Consider the following 20,688-nt stretch of genomic DNA (forward strand, 5'->3'; position numbering starts at 1 on the left):
CGAGGGTGTAAATCTTTACGGGAGTAGAAAGCCTCATCTTTCTCCCGCGGAGCGGCTGGTAGTTTCGAACCGCTGACCTTAAGGTTCGCATCCCGATTCGTAACCACTACGCTAATGGGCATTAGTAATAGTTCACATGGAAAGTCTTAGTTTATCTCTGTTTATCATTTGTGAGATTTATCATTTGGTGGAGATTTCTTCCATTTTTTCCCCCATCTCTCCTAGAGCAACTGTTCTCTGAAGGTTAATACTAACATGATAAGGGGAATTTGTGAAAGCTTTGCAGGTAGTCATGTTATTTCTAGTATAAAAGAGATGTGGAGAAGCTGATTTTCAGGAGACTCATACTCTACAGTAAAAATATTAATTTATCTGGGTCCTTCTCTGGTCTCTGAGGGACATAGGACAAGGGGACCCCACAGCTTTGCATTTATCAGTAAAATAGTGCTCTGTGTCATTACCCTTGTATGGGTTGGAACTAATGCTATGACACTTAACAACAACAACAACAATCTAAAGTTATAATTATTTGAATGTCTTCTCTTGAACTCTAAATTACCATAACAATTTTTAAAGAATCCAGAAAAAAGTTTAATAAAAAATAATCTAGAGGAGGAGAGAGAAAAATGTCTTAAATTTTTGATGCATCTGTTCAATTGAAATTATTCAGTTTTATTCCACTTTTTGCATTATTCTTGAAGATCTGGCATGCAAAAATAAACCTTAATAATATAGTAAAAGAAGTACTTTAGCCATTTGGAAGAAATTGTTTATATGAAGATTATTTAAAAAGAAACAAAATTCTATTATACAGAGCAAGTTTTTGTTTTCAAATTTTTAAACTAAAGAACAGTTGTTTCTTCATAGTACCATGATAATAGAAGACAGGATAAAAAGTGAATAAAGAAAAACTCCTTGGATTTTTTTGCCATTGTTTAAAAAATTAACTTCTCTCTCAAATCTTATCAAGAAGGAAAAAGTATGACTTATTTTCCTGAACTTTTTGCTTCCCTTGGGTACTCTACAGGGGAGGTCTATGTTAAAAGTAAACTTACCAGAAGACTGTCAACAGAAGGTAATGAGTAGCTGCCCTTGATAATTAGTTCTTTGTGTAATTATATATTATTAAATCTTTGTTGAGAAAAAAATGCTTTGAGTAAGTAAAATTGCATGCTGAATGAAATCAAGAACTTTCAAGTATAAGAGAATGTAAAATAGCATTTGTTTAATCATGTGCAAATATAATGAAATTAAAGAAGATGCTGGGTTGTCAGTTAGGGTGCAGAGTTACCTGGAAGCCGCTGTAGACACTGGCCTACTGTGTCTCCATTTGCAATGTTAATACTATTAACTAAATGAATTGATGAATAACTGATGAAGACCAACAAAAACACCAGTGAAATGCTAGTTTTCTTTAAAGCATGTATTACAGAAACACATTCTCATGTTGCAATTATAACAAAGCTATATAGTACCTTTGAGACTGAATTCTGTGTCTTGGGAGTGCAAAAGAGAAGAGCAAATTGATCTTCTGTTCCTCTGTCTAAAAAGCTAAAGTTTTAGAAACAGGATACGATTATAGATTACAAATCGGAAGGATTTTGCAAGCCAATTTTTTTTGTTTTGTCTTTAACTGAAATCCTAGGCAGGATTGCTTTGAGTTGGAACCAACTCTACGGTTCTTAACAACAACTCCTTTATAACTAAAAGACACTTTATAATGTGATCAATAATGAAATACTTTATGACAAATAAAAGTATCAATTTATATTGAATGTAGAAAGTTTAAAGAATTCTTTAATTCAGGAAGGTTATAGATTATTGATTCATAATATTAAAAGTATTGGCCTGTAATAGTCTAGTAAAGAAACTCTGATACCATAGTGGTTATGAGTCAGGCTGCTAACCTCAAGGTCATCAGTTTGAAACTATCAGCTGTTCTGTGGGAGGAAGATGAGGCTTTCTACTCCCTTAAAGATTTACAGCCTCGGAACCCTATGTGGGGTTGCTATGAGTCAGAACCGACTCCATGGCACATAACCACTACCACCACTAGTAGTCTACTAAGAAAAAAAGATGATGTAGAATGCAGTTAAGATTTTTGGGATAATTTTCTGGAAGAATTTACTACTATTTTTTGAAAGTAGAATACTGGGATATATGGCTCATAAATTTAACCTGTGTGTGAATTCATATACTCTATTTTAATTCTATTTTTTAGTATTTAAACTTTGTTAACATGAAACATCATCATTTTAGAACATATCACCTTCCTTAATGTATACACGTCTCCTTTGTTTAGGTGTTTTAATACCTAATATAGTTCTGATGTGGTTCCGTAAGATTACCACTGGACTGAAAGGTCATTTTCATTTGCAAAGTTGCTGGTTCAAACTCACAAGCTGTTCATTGGAAATCCTATAGAGGGTCACTATGAGTCGGAACCAACTCAGCGACACTTAACAACAACACAGGCTTTACCACGAAGCGTTTTGGTTCACACAGTAGGTTTTCACATTGTTAGATGCCATCACATTTTTTTCTGAGTAATAGCAACCGTATACACAACAGAATGGAACACTGTACTATCATGTGCCATCCTCATAACTGTTATTATGTTTGTGTACAAGATTGCTGCCACTGTATCAATCCAGCTAATTGGGAGTCTGCCTCTATTTCACTGACTCTCCTCTTTACTAAATCTGATGTCCTTCTCCAGGGACTGCTCCTTCCTGACAACATGTCCAATTACATAAAGTACCACCATCATTTCTCCTAAGGAGCAATCCAGTCATACTTCTTTTAAAACAAGATTTGTTGGTTCTTCTGGTAGTCCATGGTACTTTCAATATTCTTTCCCAACACCATAATTCAAATACATCTATTCTTTTACTGTCTTCATTCATTGTCCAACATTCACTTGCATATAAGGTCATTGAAAATACCATGGCTTGGATCCAATACATCTTATTCCTCAAAGTGACATCTTTGCTCTTTTACACTTTTGAAGCAGATTTTCCTAATGTGATACATCAGTCTCCTGGATTTCTTGATTACTGTTTCCAAGAGCGTTGATTGTGGATCCAAGAAAAACAAAGTTTTGACAACTTCAGTCTTTTCTTTGTATATCATGATATTATGTATTGGTCTGGTCATGAGGATTTTCATTTTCTTTACATTGAGTTGCAATCCATACTGAAGGCTGTAGTCTCTGATCTTCATCAGAAAGTGTTTCAAGTCCTTTTCACTTCCTGCAAACAAGGTTGTACCATCTGCATATTTCAAGTTGTTATTGAGTCTTCTTCCAATTCTGATGCCAAGCTGTTCTTCATATAATCCAACTTCTCAGATAATTTCTTTAGCATATAGATTGAATAAGTATGGTGAAAGCATATAATCTTGATGCACACCTTTCCTTACTTTTAACCATTCAACATGGTTCAACAGGCTGTACAAACCATTGCCTCATGGTCCATGTATAGGTTCTTGGTGAGCACAGTGTTCTGAAATTAATTCTTAACATTATCCATAGTTTGTTGTGGTCCACACATTTGAATGCCTTTGCATAATCGATAAGATACAAGTAAACATCTTTCCAGTATTCTCACATCTATCTGATGTCAGCAATGATATCCCTCATTCCATGTCCTCTTCTGAATCCAGCTTGAGTTTCTGGTAGCTTCCTGTCAGTGTACTACTGCAACTGTTTTTGAATTATCTGCTGCAAAATTTTACTTGCATGTGATGATAATGATATTGTTAAATAACTTCCACGTTCAGCTGGCTCACTTTTCTTTGAAATGGGCACAAATACTGGTCTCTACCATTCAGTTGACCAACTATATTTCACATTTCTTGGCATAGATGAGTGACTCAATCACTGTAACAATTTGTTGAAACTTTTCGCTTTGCATCCTTCAGTCACTGGAATCTGGCTTTTTGTCAATGCCTTAACTGCAGCTTGGAATTTCTCTTTAGTGCCATTGGTTCTTGATCATATGTTACCTCTTGAAATGGTTGAGCATTAACCAATTCTTTTTCATGTAGTGACTGTGTATTCCTTTCATCTTCTTTTGATGCCTTATGCATCATTCAATATTTCACCCATAGAATCCTTCAATACTATAATTGAGGTTTGAATTTTTCTTCAGTTTTTTAGCTTGAGAAAATGTTGAGTATGTTGTACCCTTTCAGTTTTCTGACTCCAGGTCTTTACACATTTCATTATAATAATTTACTTAGCCTTCTCAAGGTGCCCTTTGAAATGTTTTATTCAGCTCTTTTACTTCATTTCTTCCAGTTGCTTTAGCTTCTGTATGCTCAAGAGCAAGTATCAGAGTCTCTTGTGACATCTAGTTTTGGTCTTTTCTTTCTTTCCTGTCTTTTTAATAATCTTTTTGCTTTCTTCATGTATGACGTTCTTGAAGTTATCAACTCTTTTGGTCTTTGATCATTAGTGTCTAATACATCAAATCTGTTCTTGTGATAGTCTCTAAATTCAAGTGGGCTGTTCTTAAATCATATTTTGGCTCTTAATGATTTGTTTTAATTTTCTTCAGCTTCAGCCTGAACTTGAATATGAGAAATTGATGGTCTTTTCCACAGTCAATCACTGGACTTGCTTTGGGCAATGATGCTCAGTTTCTCAATCACCTCTTCCTACAAATGTATTCAGTTTTGATTCCTGTGTATTCCATCTGGTGAAATCCACATATGTAGTCACGGTTTATGTTGCTGAAAAAGGTACATGCAATGAATACATCATCAGTCTTGCAAAATTCTATCATATGATCTCCAGTTTCTTTCTATAACCAAGGCCACTACTTACCAATTAGCAATCCTTGTTTGTTTCCAGCTTTTGCATTACAATCACCAGTAATGATCAATGCATCTTGATTACATGTTTGATTAATTTCAGACTAAGAATTTGGTAAAATTCTCTGAATTCTTCATTATTGGCTTTAGTGGTTGGTACTTAAACTTGAGTAATAGTGGTATTAACTGGTCTTCCTTGTAGGTGTATGGATATTATCCTACCATAGACAGGATTGTACTTAAAGATAGATCTTGAAATACTGTTTTTGACAGTGAATGTGATGCCATTCCTCGTGAATTGGTCATTCTGACATGACTGTCTGACCCACATGGCTTAAACCAGTCCATTTCCGCTCACTAATGCCTAGGATAGAAATCTTTATATATTCCATTTAGTTTTTTATGATTTCCAATTTTCCTAGATTCATCCATTGAGCATTCCAGTTATTAAAGGATGCTTGGAGCTATTTCTTCTCATTTTAATTTGTGCCCCATAAGCAAACGAAGGTCCCGAAAGCTTTGGTCCATCCACATTTTAGTCATTGAGGAGGCCACTCTTCACCAGTATTATTTAGAGTACCTTCCAATCTAAGGGACTCATCTTCTGGCACCATATCACTGTTTCACTGCTACTCATAAGGTTTTCTGTGACTGACCTTTCAGAAGTGATCCGTCTATCCTTCTTCATAGTCTGCCTTAGTCTGGAAATTCAGCTAAAATCTGTCCACCATGGATGACCCTGCTGGTATTTAAAATACTGATAACATAGCTTCCAGCATTACAGCAGCATACACGCCACCGTAGTATAACAAACTGACAGTGTTTGGGTTTTTAAAATAATAATCTTAAAATTGGACAAGATACCCCTGATTTTCAAATTGCTTATTTCTTTATCTTTTCTAGAAAAGTTCTTTGAAATGAAGAAGGGACAATGTAAAGATGCACTAGAAATATATAAACGATTTCTAACTAGAATGACACGAGTGTCTGAATTTCTCAAAGTTGCAGAGGTAAGTAATGTTAAGCTTTGCTGGGAAAATCATGCTTAAAATATGAGCTTCATGTACAAGAATTTACAACCTACAAGACATATTCCACAGAGTATGATAGGGTTGGAAGTGACCTTAGAAGCCATCTCATCCAATTTCTCACTTAGAGCTGTTGCCTTTGCTCTTAATTCCAGTCAGATGATCATTCTGCATTCAGAAGAAAGTTTTGTGGCTAATGAGCTCATTTACTTCTCGTTATACACAAAACTAAGCATTCTGTTCCTTCATCCTACTTAATAGCTATCTTGATAAGAAAGTGCTCCTTTTTTTAATTGAACCACATATGTATTTATCTTTTCAAAAGTTTTTTTATTATCTTTAGTATGAAAGTCATAAAATCCATTCTTCCTTAATTTTTTAATGAAAGAATAAAACATTAAGTATTATTTATTCTATAAAGCTTGCATATTCTATCTTAAGAATATTCCTTTATACTTAATAACAATAACTGTGTAGCTGTAGTTAGTGTTCCTGAGTTTATCTGTAAGTTAGTGTTTTTCTCTTTCTAAATCCGTTTTTTAATTCATACTAATGTTGGGATGATGGTGTTGTTATTGTAGTCATTTGGCAGGATGACAAATGGGACTTAATCTTACATATCACCTGATTGCTAAGGGCTGATTGTAGTGTTGTTTGAAAAAGATTCTGAGACTCAACAGCAAAGCATTCAGTGTGGCTGTGGGACATTCATGCATATTTTTGTTATTTTTGCTTTTGTGAGAATGTACCCTAAGAATAAACATTTTATACACACAATTTAAAAAATGCTCTAGTCCATGCATTTATCTTATGCTCATTTATTTACAAGAATAAATTGTCACATTTACCTTCTGAGACCAAAATAATTACAAAATGCTAACATTTGAGCTTTAATCCATACTACATGTAATCAGAATAAAGATTTTTTTTAACATACTATGGTAAATAAGGGATAAAGATTAGTATATATAAATTGCATGTATAATAATGTACATTCTCCTGTATTTCCTCATAATTGATCAGTATTGGTGATCTTTAGGAAGGAATACAATTGCTTGAAATTTTGGCTTTTGCTGCTACCTTAATGCTTCTAATCACAGAATTTATTTACCGTATTTGAAATACTGTCTACCTCTGGTTTAATCATAATTATCAACATTGTTGTTAAGTATCTTCGAGTCATAGCAACCCTGGATAGGGTTTCCAAGGAGCGTCATGTGAACTTGAACCACCAACTTTGCAATTCAAACAGACCTTGCAGTCCAGTGCATTATCCCACAGTGCCATACCAGAACTCCAGATAAATTTTAAATAATTTCTCTGAGAAGATCATTATGCCTAACACCCAAAGCAATTATTTCTGTATGTGTTCCTTAATATTTTGGTTCATATGCTTCCCAGTTTTAACATTCGCCATTTTATCAGCTAAATAAGAAATTGGACATGTGACAGACTGTGGTGTACATTTTTCTCTGTCTAGCATAAGGTTGGGCTTTTAAGGGATCCATGAGAAAAGGAGTATATTAGTTATTTGTTAATTTCTTTTATTTTGCAGATAAAGCTTACTGCTTTCCATCTTCTAAAAAAATCCCCTGAGTTGCTTGATAACCCAATGTTAGCACATACCCAATTCAGATGGTTGAGAAGAAGATATCCAGACACTTTGTGTGCTTTTGAGTGACACAAATTTAGCTGAATAAGTATTTTTATTTGAATAAAAAATTAAGGCTTTCTATAGAATGATACTGATTTAGAAAATTATATTTCAATAGAATAAGTATTAAAGCACAATGAAATAATCATACCAATTGTGTTTTCATTTACATTTAGATGCATTATTCATAATTTGGACATTAATTAAGTGCCAGTGTTGAGTGCTGTGGTTAATTTAGAATATTTTGTACATAAATGTACAAAAATTTTCTCTCTTTGTCAAAGCTGTGCTTATGTGTATATATTATATATGATTAGCACCATTTGCCTAAAGAATCTATAAAGGACATCTTGAATATCATTATTAAAATACAGATGCACACACATCTTGCTATTTGGTAAATGTTAACAATAAGTTGTCTATCATATTATAAGAAACGCAGGGTAGCTGAATCATTTCTACAGAAACATTCAAATCTTCCAACCAGAGGGATAACATGACATAGGGTTTCCAAGGAGTGGCTGGTGAACTTGAACTTCCTGTATGTAGATTCTTACACTGAACTGAAGTGTTGGTTGTAAATAGTTTCATAGGCAGTTGTGCTAAATATTCTCCCCTTTAGTAGAACCAAATTATTCTTGGTTTGCTAATAAAATCCTTCAATGTTGTGACTCAACTTGAGGTTTGAATTGTTTTTCCTTCAGTTCTTTCAACTGGAGAAATGCTGAGAATGTTTTTTTCTTTTGGTTTTCTAATTCCCATTCTTTGTACATTCATGAGAGTACTTTATTTCCTCTTCTAGAGCTGCCCTTTGAAATCTTCTGTTCAACCCTTTTAATTATTTCTTCATTTTCTTTAGCTTCCCTACATTCTAGAGCAAGTTTCAGAATCTCTTCTGAAATCCATTTTGGTATTTTCTTTCTTTATTTCTTTTTTTGCCTTTTTAATGATCCTGTGGGTTCTTCATGTATGATGTCTTTGCTGTCATTCCACAACATGTCTTGTGTAATAGTCATTAGTGTTCAATGTGTTAAACCTATTATTGACATGGTCTTTAAATTCAGGTGGAATATACTCAAGGTAGTATTTTAGATCATGAGCTTATTTTACTTTTCTTCAGCTTCTACTTGAACTTCTATATGAGCAATTGATGATCTTCTCCACAGTTGGCCCTGACCTTGTTCTGACTGATGATATTGAGTTTCTCCATCATCTTTTTCCATTGATATAGTTGCTTTGATTCTTTTGTATTCCTTATGGTGAGGTTCATGTATATAAGTTGCTGTTTATTTTGTTGAAAAAAGGAATTAGCAATGAACACGTCATTTGTTGTTGTTAGTAGCAGTTGAGTCAGTTCTGACTCATAGCGACCCTACATAATGTCTCCAAGTAGTGGCTGGTGGGTTTGAACCCCCGACCTTGTGATTAGCAGTCCAGTGTTGATCCTACAGTGCCACATCAGGATTCCGTAAATCATTAGTTTTGCAAAATTCTATCATGTGATGCCCAATGTTGTTTCTATTACCAAGGTCATATTTTTTAAACTGCTGATCCTTCTTTTTTTCCAACTTTTGCATTCCAATCACCAGTAATTATCAATGCATCTTGATTGTATGCTTAATTAATTTCAGACTGCAAAAGTTATTAAAAATATTCAGTTTCCCCATCTTTGGCATTAGTGGTTGGTACATAAATTTGAATAATAGTCATATTAACTGGTCTTCCTTGTAGATATATGAATATTAACCTATCATTGACAGCATTGTGCTTCAGGATAGAGCTTGAAAATTTTTTTAACAATAAATGTGATTTATAGTTCCTCTTCAATGTGTCATTCTCAGCATAGTAGACCATGATTGTTTGATTAAAAATGACCGATACTAGTCCATTTCAGCTCACTAATACCAAGGACATTGATCTTTTATGCATTTTATTTAATTTTTGATGAATTCCAATTTTCCTTGATTCATAATTTGTACATTCAGTGAATGTTTCTTCATATGTTGAGTCATGCCACATCAGCAAATAAGGCTCCAAAACTTTTGCTCTGTCCACATCAAGGTCAACTCTACTTTGAGAAGGCAATTCTTCCCCAATTGTATTTTGTGTGGGTTCCAATGTGAGGGGCTCATCTTCTGGCACTATTCCAATGTTCTGCTGCTATTTAGAAGGTTTTCAGTGACCATTTTTTGCAGAAATGGTTCTATATGTCCTCCTTCCTAGTTTATCTTAGCCTATAAATCTGCTGAAACCTGTCTACAATGGGTGACCCTGCTAATATTTTAAATACTCGTGGCATAGCTTACAGCCTCACAAGCCATCACAATACAACAAACTGATAGACATGTGGTGGTAATCGGATATTGTTGTTGTTGTTAAGTGCCATCAAGTCAGTTCCGACCCATAGTGACCCGGTATAGGGTTTCTGAGAAGGGGCTGGTGAGCTTGAACCACACACCTTGTGTTTCAAAGGACTTTGCAGTCCAGCGTATTAACTCACAGAACCATACCAGGTCATAAATATTTTCAACTAGTTTATTGGTAGAATGTCCCAGATCTGTCTGAATAATTCCTCATGATTATGTTCAGGTCAAATGTTGCAGTAAGAATTCTATATAGAAACTGTGCTGCTTCCTATGTGTTACATTGTTGTTGTTGTTGTTATTAAGTGTTGTCAAATCAGTTCTGACTCATAGCAGCCCTGTATAGGAGTTCCAAAGAGCTGCTGGTGGGTTTGAATAGCTGACCTCATGGTTAGCTCTTATAGCATCACACCAGGACTCCATGTGTTACTTTGGGAAACATAAATTATCATTATCTGCAATGATTGGTGATATTAAATTTCAATGTAGATATTTTCTGCCAGATTTCACCAAGTCAAGTTACCGTTTTCCATTGTGAGTTGTAAATTATCTCTGGTGTAATATGATGAGACTATATGAATTTCTTGCTCTCCAACAACCTTTCATCTAATCATTTTAGCATCCATCAGTGAGACTTGCCTAGATCAATTATGTCTGGCTGGTTGCAAAATTATGATTTTATAATTCAGTGTTTCCTTCCACTTTTTGTTGTCTGTAAAAACAAAGTCAGATAAAACAAAAATAAACTTTCTCACAACTTTTTTTTTTTTTTTTTTTTGCTTTCTCTATTTTAGTTTCACTATGGACTCATGGATTTTGTTGTTGAGTTGAACATGAATGTCTTTACCAATTCAGTCACATAATTCTAATGTTGGGGTTGTTAAAAATGATCTGCAACAGGATTTAGTTATCCAATTGTATTTTTTTCATCAAGGTGTTTTTTTGTTTTTCATTTTACTTTTGGAAACGTTTACAATTTTTAAGACACTAAAATGTAATGACAATCATGCTTCTTTATTCTGAGGAACATTTTCCCTTTTTCATCACAAAACTCTTTACAAGTAGAGTTATTCAACCTACTTAACTATCACACATTCATAGACAGCAGCCATGTGTTGCAGCTGTGAATTTCCCATGATATAAATTTGAAATATTTGAATGGTAACACTTGAGCACTTGTAAATATTTTAAAAGTATATAATTGTCAGTTCTGTTGCTGAAATATCTATATATATATTTGTGGAATTGACCAAAGCAGATGACGTTTCCTTCAACTATTACTATTTCTGGAGAACCCAGTGGCTCTATACAATTAAACACTGGACTGTGAACCACAAGGTCCATAGTTAGAGCCCACTGGTTACCCCATGGGAGAAAGGTGAGGCTTTCCGCTCCAGCAAAGATTTAAAGCACTTAGCACAACAACAGTACTATATTTGATAGCAGTTATGCGTTAATGCGCCAGACTGCAAGGTCAGTGGTTCAAGCTCACCAGCTGCTCCTTGGAAACCCTATACAGGGTCGCTATGGATTGGAACTGACTCAATGGCACTTAACAACAACAACAAGTAGTAAAATATGAGGGGATATGGTGAACAACATAGCCCGTTTTTAACCTTCTTCAACTTGTATATCACTTTATATCAGAAATGAAGAAAATCTGCATAATTATGTTAAATTCTTTCACTCATGTGTATGCCTTTCCTGTGAAGGCACTGTGCTGCAAGCTGACGGTATAGAGCAGAATGAGATGGCCTTGCCTTAAAGAAGCTTATGATCTGATTGTGTTTATATATGTCTTTATTGTTCACTGAAAGTGTCTTGTTTTTGATACTCCGTGCTATCTTGATTAATTCCTTCATGTGATTTTCCTTTATGTTGTACTGCATAATCCCATTAACATAATAATTTCCTTGTGTTCCAGTTTTGCTTTCATGCTTTTTTTTTTTAATTGCACTTCTCTAGTTCTTAGATTTAATAATTCAATAATAGGGTTGTGTCTACTTGAAAAAGAAATTGAAGCTGATATCTTCTTAAAGCAGAGATTAATATGTACTGTTTTATAAAAATATCATAATAGCATTCCATATTAAAATTTCATAAATTCAAAATAACTCTTAAAAATGTTACTATCTTCTTCATGGAACAGGAATTCTACAAGCATCTGAAGTGTGGTGAGGTGATGGCTTTATAGACCTTTACTCTTTAGGCTTCATTTGAATGCTAACTGATGTGTTCTTTTTCTGTCATGTTGTTGTTGGTAAGGGCCTTAGAGTCAATTCCAACTGATAGTAACCCTGTATAGAGTTTTCTAAAACTGATTTGTGACTTTGAACTGCAGACCTTGTGGTTAGCAGTTCAATATTTTTCCTATAGCACCACACAGTGTAGCTTAAAACTTTCTCTGCCAGTAGAAACATTTGAAAACACTTAATTTAAAGAATAGTATACATTTTCCACAATAACCTATTTAAAAATCTAATAAAAACTTAAAACATCCACTAGTAACTATCTTCCTTCCCTTGGTTAGTCTCAACCCCTGTAACTTAGCCCCAACATTTTTAAATCCTGACTCCACCTGCAGTTTTCTCCTTTTTAGTTAATGATAGCTCCATCATTCTAGTCATTAAGTCTAGCTTTACTTGAATTAATATTGATTTCTCTCTTTTACATACTACCTTAAATCTGTCAGAAGGTCATATTGACTATACCTTCAAAATACATCCATACGTCTCATCATTTCCACTGCTGCTTCCTTTCTTCCCATCTGAACTTCCACTCATTATCTCTTACTGGCCTCCTGGCTTGCTCCTCTGCTCCCACAGATTTTATTTCATCGTTGCAGCTTGAATGAAATAGTCAAAACATGAGTCAGGTCATGTCACTCCTCTGCTCAAAATCCTCCAGTGATTTTCCATCTTGGTCAGAATAAATATCCAATTCTTGTTATAGTGTACGTGATGCTACAGGCTCTGACTTCTACTCTTTCCCCATCACTGGCATCCTAGCACCACACCCATAACCTTCAAGTGTATCATATCCGTTACAGGTTTGCTATGTTTCTTTTATGTCTCCAGAATAAAAGTGCCGTCATTGATGTATCCCTAAAACCTAGAACAATCATTGTAGGGATTAATGAATTTTCTTGAGTTGTAGAATATAAAAGTAATACATGTTCAACGTAGAAACATTTCAAAATACTGGATGGTAGAAATAAAAGAAAAGATCCATTCCTATTTGTTCTATCCACAAACCAATTCTGTTATAGCTTACTTATTTCCTACTAATTTTTTTCTTTCTAACCTCTTTTTCTATAAATGGGTTTTTACTTATTTTTAAATATATTTTGAGAGTTTGTAGGGTGAACTAGACTGCACATACCAGCATTTCCACTTCTTGGATATTAACAAAAGCAACAAACAAAATGGGGGAAACTTCAAAAACTCCATTTTAAGCAAAACAGTTTATATAGATCTAAACTACAGATTCTAAAGCCATGGAGAAACAGTAGACTTCTGAAGGTTAAATAAAGATGAAAATAAAATGAAAAGAGGGCCCAATGGTGGTTGATCTCCAACAAACAGCAAAAAACTTCACTTTCTAAAAGTCCATGTCACAACTGAAGTGCTAAGTTAAAGATATGTATGAGATTTTTTCTCATACTCATGTGTGATTTGGACAATGGATAGAGAAGGTCATAGAAAATTGATGCATTTGAGTTATGGTATTGGAGGAGAATATTGAAAGTACCATGTTCTGCCAAAAGAACAAACATATCTATGTTGGAAGAAGTACAACTTCTTATAAACTAGGATGGCCAAACTTGTCTCTCATACTTTGGACATGTTATCAGGAGGGACCAGTCCCTGAAGAAGGACATCATGCTTGGTAAAGTGGGGGTCAACGAAAAAGAGAAAGACCCCTAGTGACATCATTTGGTACAGTGGCAGCAGCAATGAGCTCAATGTACCAATGATTGTGAGGTTGATGCAGGACTGTGCAGTGTTTTGTTATGTTGTGTGTAGGAAAGCTATGAGTGGGTACTGACTCGACAGCACTGACTTGACAGCACTTAACAACAACAACAATGAGGGTTTTTTTCAGTGAATTATGCTAGAATCCTAAAATTTGGTTAAGAGAAGTAAAGAAGAAGATCTATGCAAAGAATTATGATGGTGACTCATATACTTGTCTATGAGAATCATCTCTCTGACAGTAGAGGAATGAATGTGCAGGTTGAACCCCCTACAAGACCTCTATGACTCCATATAGAACCTCATGCAAATAGTTGTTCTAGGATAATACCAGAAAAACTTATTGTATCAAGTCAATTCCCACCCCGAGTGACCCCACGCGTTACACAATAGAACTGTCCAATAGGGTTTCCATAGTCATTATGGACACAGAGCCACAAGTCTTTCTTTAGTATCAGTTTGTGTGTGTTTGAACTGCCAGCCTTTGGAGTCCTAGTCAAGTGCAAATTGTGTATCCAGAGACCTTTTACAAGATAATGCAGTTCATTTACTATCTAATCAGAAGGACCTAAGACAGCTTTTTTTTTTTTTTAAAGTTTTATTGTGAATTATGTGATAGTTTACATGGGAGAACATTAGTTTTACATTCATCCTATCATATGTTCATATATTGTCTCATTGCCATGGTTACAATCCTCTCCACGCATGACCAATCAACTAAAGGGTACATCCTACAAGCCTGCTCATCCCGCCCCCACCCCCAACCCCTGGTCAGCACACAGCCCCTCTCCCTCCCTGGTCCTGGGTCCCCAGCTGCTCCATCTCTCCACATCATCATCTTCTCTGCCTTCATCTCAAGGATCGCTGCTTCTCTGGGTAGGGTCCTGCTCTCTGCTCTCCCTTCATGGTTCCAGGGACCTCTGCTCCTAGCCTGCAAAGTTCATCACTCCCCTCCTTGCTACAAAATGTCTACTTTTATATTTACAACCTTCACAATCAGTCCTGGTAACAATTAATCACCCATGTATCACAAGAGACCTATCTGCATTTCCTTTCACAGTCCCGCCTAGGCAGATTGGATACTACTCAGTGGAGATTCTACCTTCCTCCACACCCTCTGGATCTGGGTTCCCTCTTGAAAGCTTGTAAGCCAGTCACTTCTTGCCTTTGAACCCCCACCCCCACCCCCATTTTGGGTAGCCAAAGACTTGTTCCCTCTTTTGAGTTGCTGCATACATAGGTGTAGGTCAGGTTCATCAAATTTTATCAGATTACTCTTTTTTTCCTTGTATTTCTTCTTCTGGTTGCACTCTGATCATCCAGTCACTGAGGCCAGGCCAAGTGGGTATTATCTGCAAGTGTGGGTGCTCTTGTGGATATGCCCTCTCTTCTTATCCACTGGACACTTCACTTTCCACACCAGTCCTCCGTGGCTATGCTAAGACAGCATTTTTATAAATATGCTGTATGGAGAAAGGAAAGGAATAGAAAAATGGACAAGAGCAAAAACGATACTCATAGTAAATGTTGCAAAAGGTCAGATAATTCTTGTGATTAAATATTTCACCATTGATTTTTAAACCTTACAAAATAATTGTGCTTGTAAAGCAAGAGCCTTCTTTCAGCTGTAATCACAGGAATGCCTTTCTCCTACCTGGCCTCTCACAAGCCATGGAAAGATATGGAAGGACCTTAAATGCAGTCTGAAAAGCAACATACTGTATGACTACAACTACAGGTAGTTCTTCAACTTACGACATATTCAAGTTAAGAGAAACTGCATTTAAGACCTTCCTTTTTTGTGTACTATTTACAGTTAGTAATATATTTGCAGTGCATAATTTGTTGCTTTATTTTCATTCCAGCCCCAAAGGCAAATAAAGATAGGATTTATTAAAATACTGAGAATAAAAAGCAATAATAATGAAAACATTAAAATAGAGAGAAGTATTCATGTTAGAACCAACTTACGATGCACTCATCGGAATGGAACCCTGTATTATGTATGACATTCTGGAAAAACCAAAACAAGATCATTGGTTGCCAGAGGTTCAGGGAAAGGGAGGAGGATGCATAGATAGAGCACAGGACATTTGTAGGGCAATTAAACAATATGGTAGGCACATAACATAATAGATTTTTCAGAACTCAGGATTATACTATATAAATTGTAATCCCTAATATGAACTATGGACTTCGTTGTTGTTGATAGGTGCTGTCAAGTCAGTTATGACTAATATCTACCCAGTGCACAACAGACCGAAGAACTCTCCAGCCCTGCATCATACTCATAATTATGATTATGCGTGAACTCATTATTGCTTCCACTGTATCAGTCCATCTTGTTGGGGATCTTCCACTTTTACCCTGACCCTCCACTTTACCAAGCATAGTGTCCTTTCCCAGGAACTGATCTCTCTTGACAACACATCCAAAAAAGAAGATATGAGGTTTTGACATCCTTGCTTCTTAGGAGCATTCAGGTGTACTTTTTCCAAGATAGAATTATTTGTTCTCCTGAAAATTCATGGTACTTTTGATGTTCTTCACCAACATTATAATTCAAATGCATTGATTTCTCTATGGCCTTCTTTATTTATTGAGGAGACTGAAAATACCATGGCATCTTTGTCCATTAACACTTTAAAGCGTCTTTTGTGCTAAATTTTCCTAATGAAATACATCTTTTGAGTTCTAACTCTTGTTTCTGTGAGTGTTGTTTTCGGATCCTAGCAAAATTAAATCTTAGATGGCTTCAATCTTTTCATCATTTATCTTATTGGTCCAGTTGTAAAGATTTTTGTTTTGTTTTTACATTGAGGAGCAGTCCGTACCGAAGACTGTGGTCTTTGATTTTCATTAGTAAGTTTTTTGAGTCCTCTTCACTTCCTGCAAGCAAGGTTGTATCATCTGCATATCACAGGTTGTTAATGAGTCTTCCTCCAATCCTGATGCCATGTTATTCATATAATACAGCCTCTTGCATTTCATGATATTCCTCAATTTATAAATTAAATAAATATGTGTGAAAGGTTACAACCCTGGTACACACCTCTCCTGATTTTAAATCATTCAAAATCCCCTTGTTCTGTTTGAACAACTGCCTGTTGGTCTATACACAAGTCCCTTATGAGCACAAATAAATGTTCGAACATACCCATTCTTTGCAATGTTATCCATAGTTTGTTATGATCTACACAGTTGAATGCTTTTGTATAACCAATAAAGCAGAAGTAAACATCTTTCTAGAATTCTCTGATTTCAGCCAAGATTCATCTGATGTCAGCAATGATATCCCTAGTTCCACATCCTTCTGAAACTGACTTGAGTTTCTGTCAGTTCCCTGTCCATGTACTACTGCAAATGGTTGTGAATTATCTTCAACAAAAATTACTTGCAAGTGATAATGATATTATTCAATGGTTTTCACATTCCATTTGAGTTACTTTTCTTTGGAATGGGTATAAATATGGATTTCTTAATTGACCACGTAGCTAGCTATCTTCCAAATTTCTTGGCATAAACAAATATGAAGGCATAAACCTTCAGCACTACATCAGTTTGTTGAAAATTTTCAGTCTTCCATGAACTCCTGAAACCTTGTTTTTCACCAATGCCTTCAGTGCAGCTAGAACGTCTTCCTTCAGTACCATCTAGTCTTGATCATACACTACCTCTTGGAATCATTGAGCATCACCGTTTTTTTTTTTTTCCTTCCTGTATAGTGACTGTGTATTCATCCCACCTTCTTTTGATACTTCCTGAATCATTCAGTGTTTTGCCCATAGAATCTTTCAGTATTGCAACCTGAGCCTTGAATTTTTTTTGCACTTCTTTCAGCTTGAGTGTATTCTTCCCTTTTGGTTTTCTAACTTCGAGTCTGTGCACAGCCCATTATAATACTGGACTTTGTCTTCTTTGAGATTGCTTTGAAATTTTCTGCCCTGCTCTTTCACTTCATCCTTTTAGCTTCTCTATATTGGAGAGTGAGTTTCAGAGTCTGTTCTGACATCAATTTTGGTCTTTTCTTTCTTTATTTTTAATGACCTTTTCCTTTCTTTATGTGTGATGTTCTTGATGTCATCACACAAATCTTCAGTCTTCAGTCATTAGTGTTCAATGTGTAAAATCTTGAGATGGTCTATAATTCAGATGGAATATTTACAAGGCTACATTTTGACTCTCATGGACTTTGTTTAATTTTCTTCATCTTCAGCCTGAACTTGCATATGGTCTGTTTCAGAGTCAGTCCCCCATCTTTTAGCTGATAATATTGAGCTTCTCCATCATCTCTTCACACAGGTGTAGTTAATTTGATTCTGTGTATTCCATCTGAGCTTTGTTTATGTTGTTGATTTTTTCTTGTTTTAATGCTTTTTTGTGAGTTATGTGATAGTTTACATGGGAGAACATTAGCTTCACAATGATCCCATTGTAGATCGTTTCCTTGCCATAGTTGCAATCCCTCCATGCATCATCCAGCAACCACATGGTATACCCTGCAGTCCTGCCCCCCCCCCCCCAAGTCATCAGCACACAGGCCCTCTTCCTCTCTGGGTCCAAAGTCCCCAGCTGCTCCATCTCTCCATGTCATCGTCTCTGCCTCCATCTCTGGCATCACTGCTTCTCTGGGTAGGGTTCCGTTCTCCGCTTTTCTCCCTCGATGGTCCCAGAGATCTCCGCTCCTAGACTGCAGAGTTAATCCCTCTCCTCCCTTTGCTACAAAACATCTGCCTTTACGTTTCCAGCCCTTACAATCAGTCCTGATAACAATTATTCACCATTGTATCATATCTCCTTTCCTCGGCCCCGCCTAGACAGATTGGATACTACTCAGTGGAGATTCTACCTTGCTCCACACCCTCTGGATCTAGGTTACCTCTTGAAAGCTTGTAAGCCAGTCACTTCTTGCCTCTATAGCCTCCCACCCCCACGGCCCCATTCGGCGTAGCCAATATCCAAGTTGCCCGTCCCTGTCCTCTCCATGTGTGGAGGGGGAGGGAATGATCCTCGCTGTGAGCTACAGCTTCCATAGGTGTAGGTCATTTCATCAGATTATATCAGATTATTCTGTTTTCCTCTTCTTTTTTCTGGTTGAACTCTGATCATCCAGCCATTGAAGCCAGGTCAGGTGGGTATTATCTGCAAATGTGGCTGTACGTGTGCATGTGCCCTCTCTTCTTATCAACTAGATGCTTCACTCCCCACTCTAGTCCTCTGTGGCTATGTCACTGACTCTGGGCCCAAGAGTCCCCAGGTCTTGCCACACTGCTGACCAACCAGGTCTTCACCCGGGTTCACAGGAGTCTATTAAACATTGTAGGGCTTAGCTCACAGCTTCATTGCTGCTTTTCCATCACTTCCCCTTATCAGTGATGAACTTGGTCACCAATCAGAGAATGTATTCCCATTGGGTCTTAGTCTTAGAAGGAGGTTTGCCCTGAGGAGACTGGATCACTTGCCTTGATGTTTCCTGGGTGAGCCACTTGTTTGTTCTTGTAGTAATCAGTCGATCTGCCTGTATTGTTTTGTATTTTTCCTGTCAGGCTTTCAAGAAGTACCTTCTGTTCTTCTGGCCACTCCAGGATGGTCTGCTTGTCCTTTCAAGTGGAAATTTCCCCTCAGAAGATTCTGGATGCTGTTCAGGATTCCACCTATGGTCTTATGTAATGCAGAGACTGCACAGGAAACCTCCTTCACTGCGCATGTTGTAGCCCCCTTTTAGGTATTCCAATCAGTTATAGGCAGAAGACAGACTTACAAGCTTTCTATGGTGATATTTCTGGCTATTCCTTTCACTCCCCCTCCAATGTCTATTTTATAGTGGTATGCCAGGGAAACCAAGATTCAAAAGACAGCCAAGCATCTTAACATTGTTTTCCCCCTCTTCCCATTTCAACCATGTCTCCATCTCTGTATCTCAGAGCCCTGTTCTTCCAAGGTTGTGCATATATCATTATTTGCCTCTGCCCCATTTCAGCTTCACATTCAACCTATCATATTACATTTCATTGCAATGATTACAATCCCCTCCATGCATCATCAGATAACCAAAGGATATACCCCACAGGCCTGCCCCACCCCCCCAGATGTCAGCAAACAGCTCTACTCCCTCCCTGAGACCTGTGTCCCTAGCCACTCCATCTGTCCACACTATCATCTCTGTCTCCATGCCTGGCCTCACTGCCTCTCTGGGTATGGTCATACTTTCCACTCTTCTTGCTTGATGGTCCCAGGGACCTCCACTCCTGGGCTGCAAAATCAATCAATCTCCTCCTTTTGCCAAAAAAAAAAAAAAAAAATCTGCCTCTACATTTCCTCCCAGTCAGTCCTGGTGGCAGGTATTCACTGTTGTACCACAAGAGTCTTATCCCCATTTCCTTTCGTCAGCCCAGTCCCAACAGATTGGAAATCATTCAGTGGAGTTTCTGCCTACCCCTACCCCGTCTGTAACTTGGCTTCCTCTTGAAAGCTTGTAAGCCAGTCACTTCTTGCCTTTATAGGCCCACCCGCCCCCTATTTGGGTCTGGGAAGTTTCCAGCTTCCCTCAAGGTATTCCAGCCAGTTATAGGCTGAAGATGGGCTTACATGTTTTCTGTTGTATTGTTTCTGGCTATCCCTCCGCCCCCCCCCCCCCAAGCGTCTCACAATGGTAGGCAAGGGAAATCAAGATTCAAAAGACAGCCAAGCATCTTTTGAACATTATTCACTTTTTTCCCCTTACAATCCATGTCTCCATTCCTCTATCCTAAAGCCCTGAAGTGAAGAGGACTTGAAACATTTACTTATGAAGATCAAAGAGCACATCCTTCGATATGGATTACATCTCAATGTCAAGAAAACAAAAATCCTCA

The 20,688-nt window shown here is 36.8% G+C and overlaps 1 protein-coding gene across 5 annotated transcripts in view; it reads left to right on the plus strand.

The window, feature by feature from the left end:
- Positions 1-20,688, plus strand: part of SNAP91 (synaptosomal-associated protein, 91kDa) — a 214,858-nt gene that overhangs the window by 89,189 nt on the left and 104,981 nt on the right. For all 5 annotated transcript variants that reach the window (XM_006870651.1, XM_006870650.1, XM_006870653.1 and 2 more), the window contains one exon: positions 5,719-5,825. In XM_006870651.1, the coding sequence (XP_006870713.1) occupies positions 5,719-5,825 (107 nt within the window). The remainder of the gene's footprint in view (positions 1-5,718; positions 5,826-20,688) is intronic.

Source organism: Chrysochloris asiatica, unplaced genomic scaffold (assembly GCF_000296735.1).
Source record: "Chrysochloris asiatica unplaced genomic scaffold, ChrAsi1.0 scaffold00146, whole genome shotgun sequence".
NCBI classification, from domain to species: Eukaryota; Metazoa; Chordata; class Mammalia; order Afrosoricida; family Chrysochloridae; genus Chrysochloris; species Chrysochloris asiatica.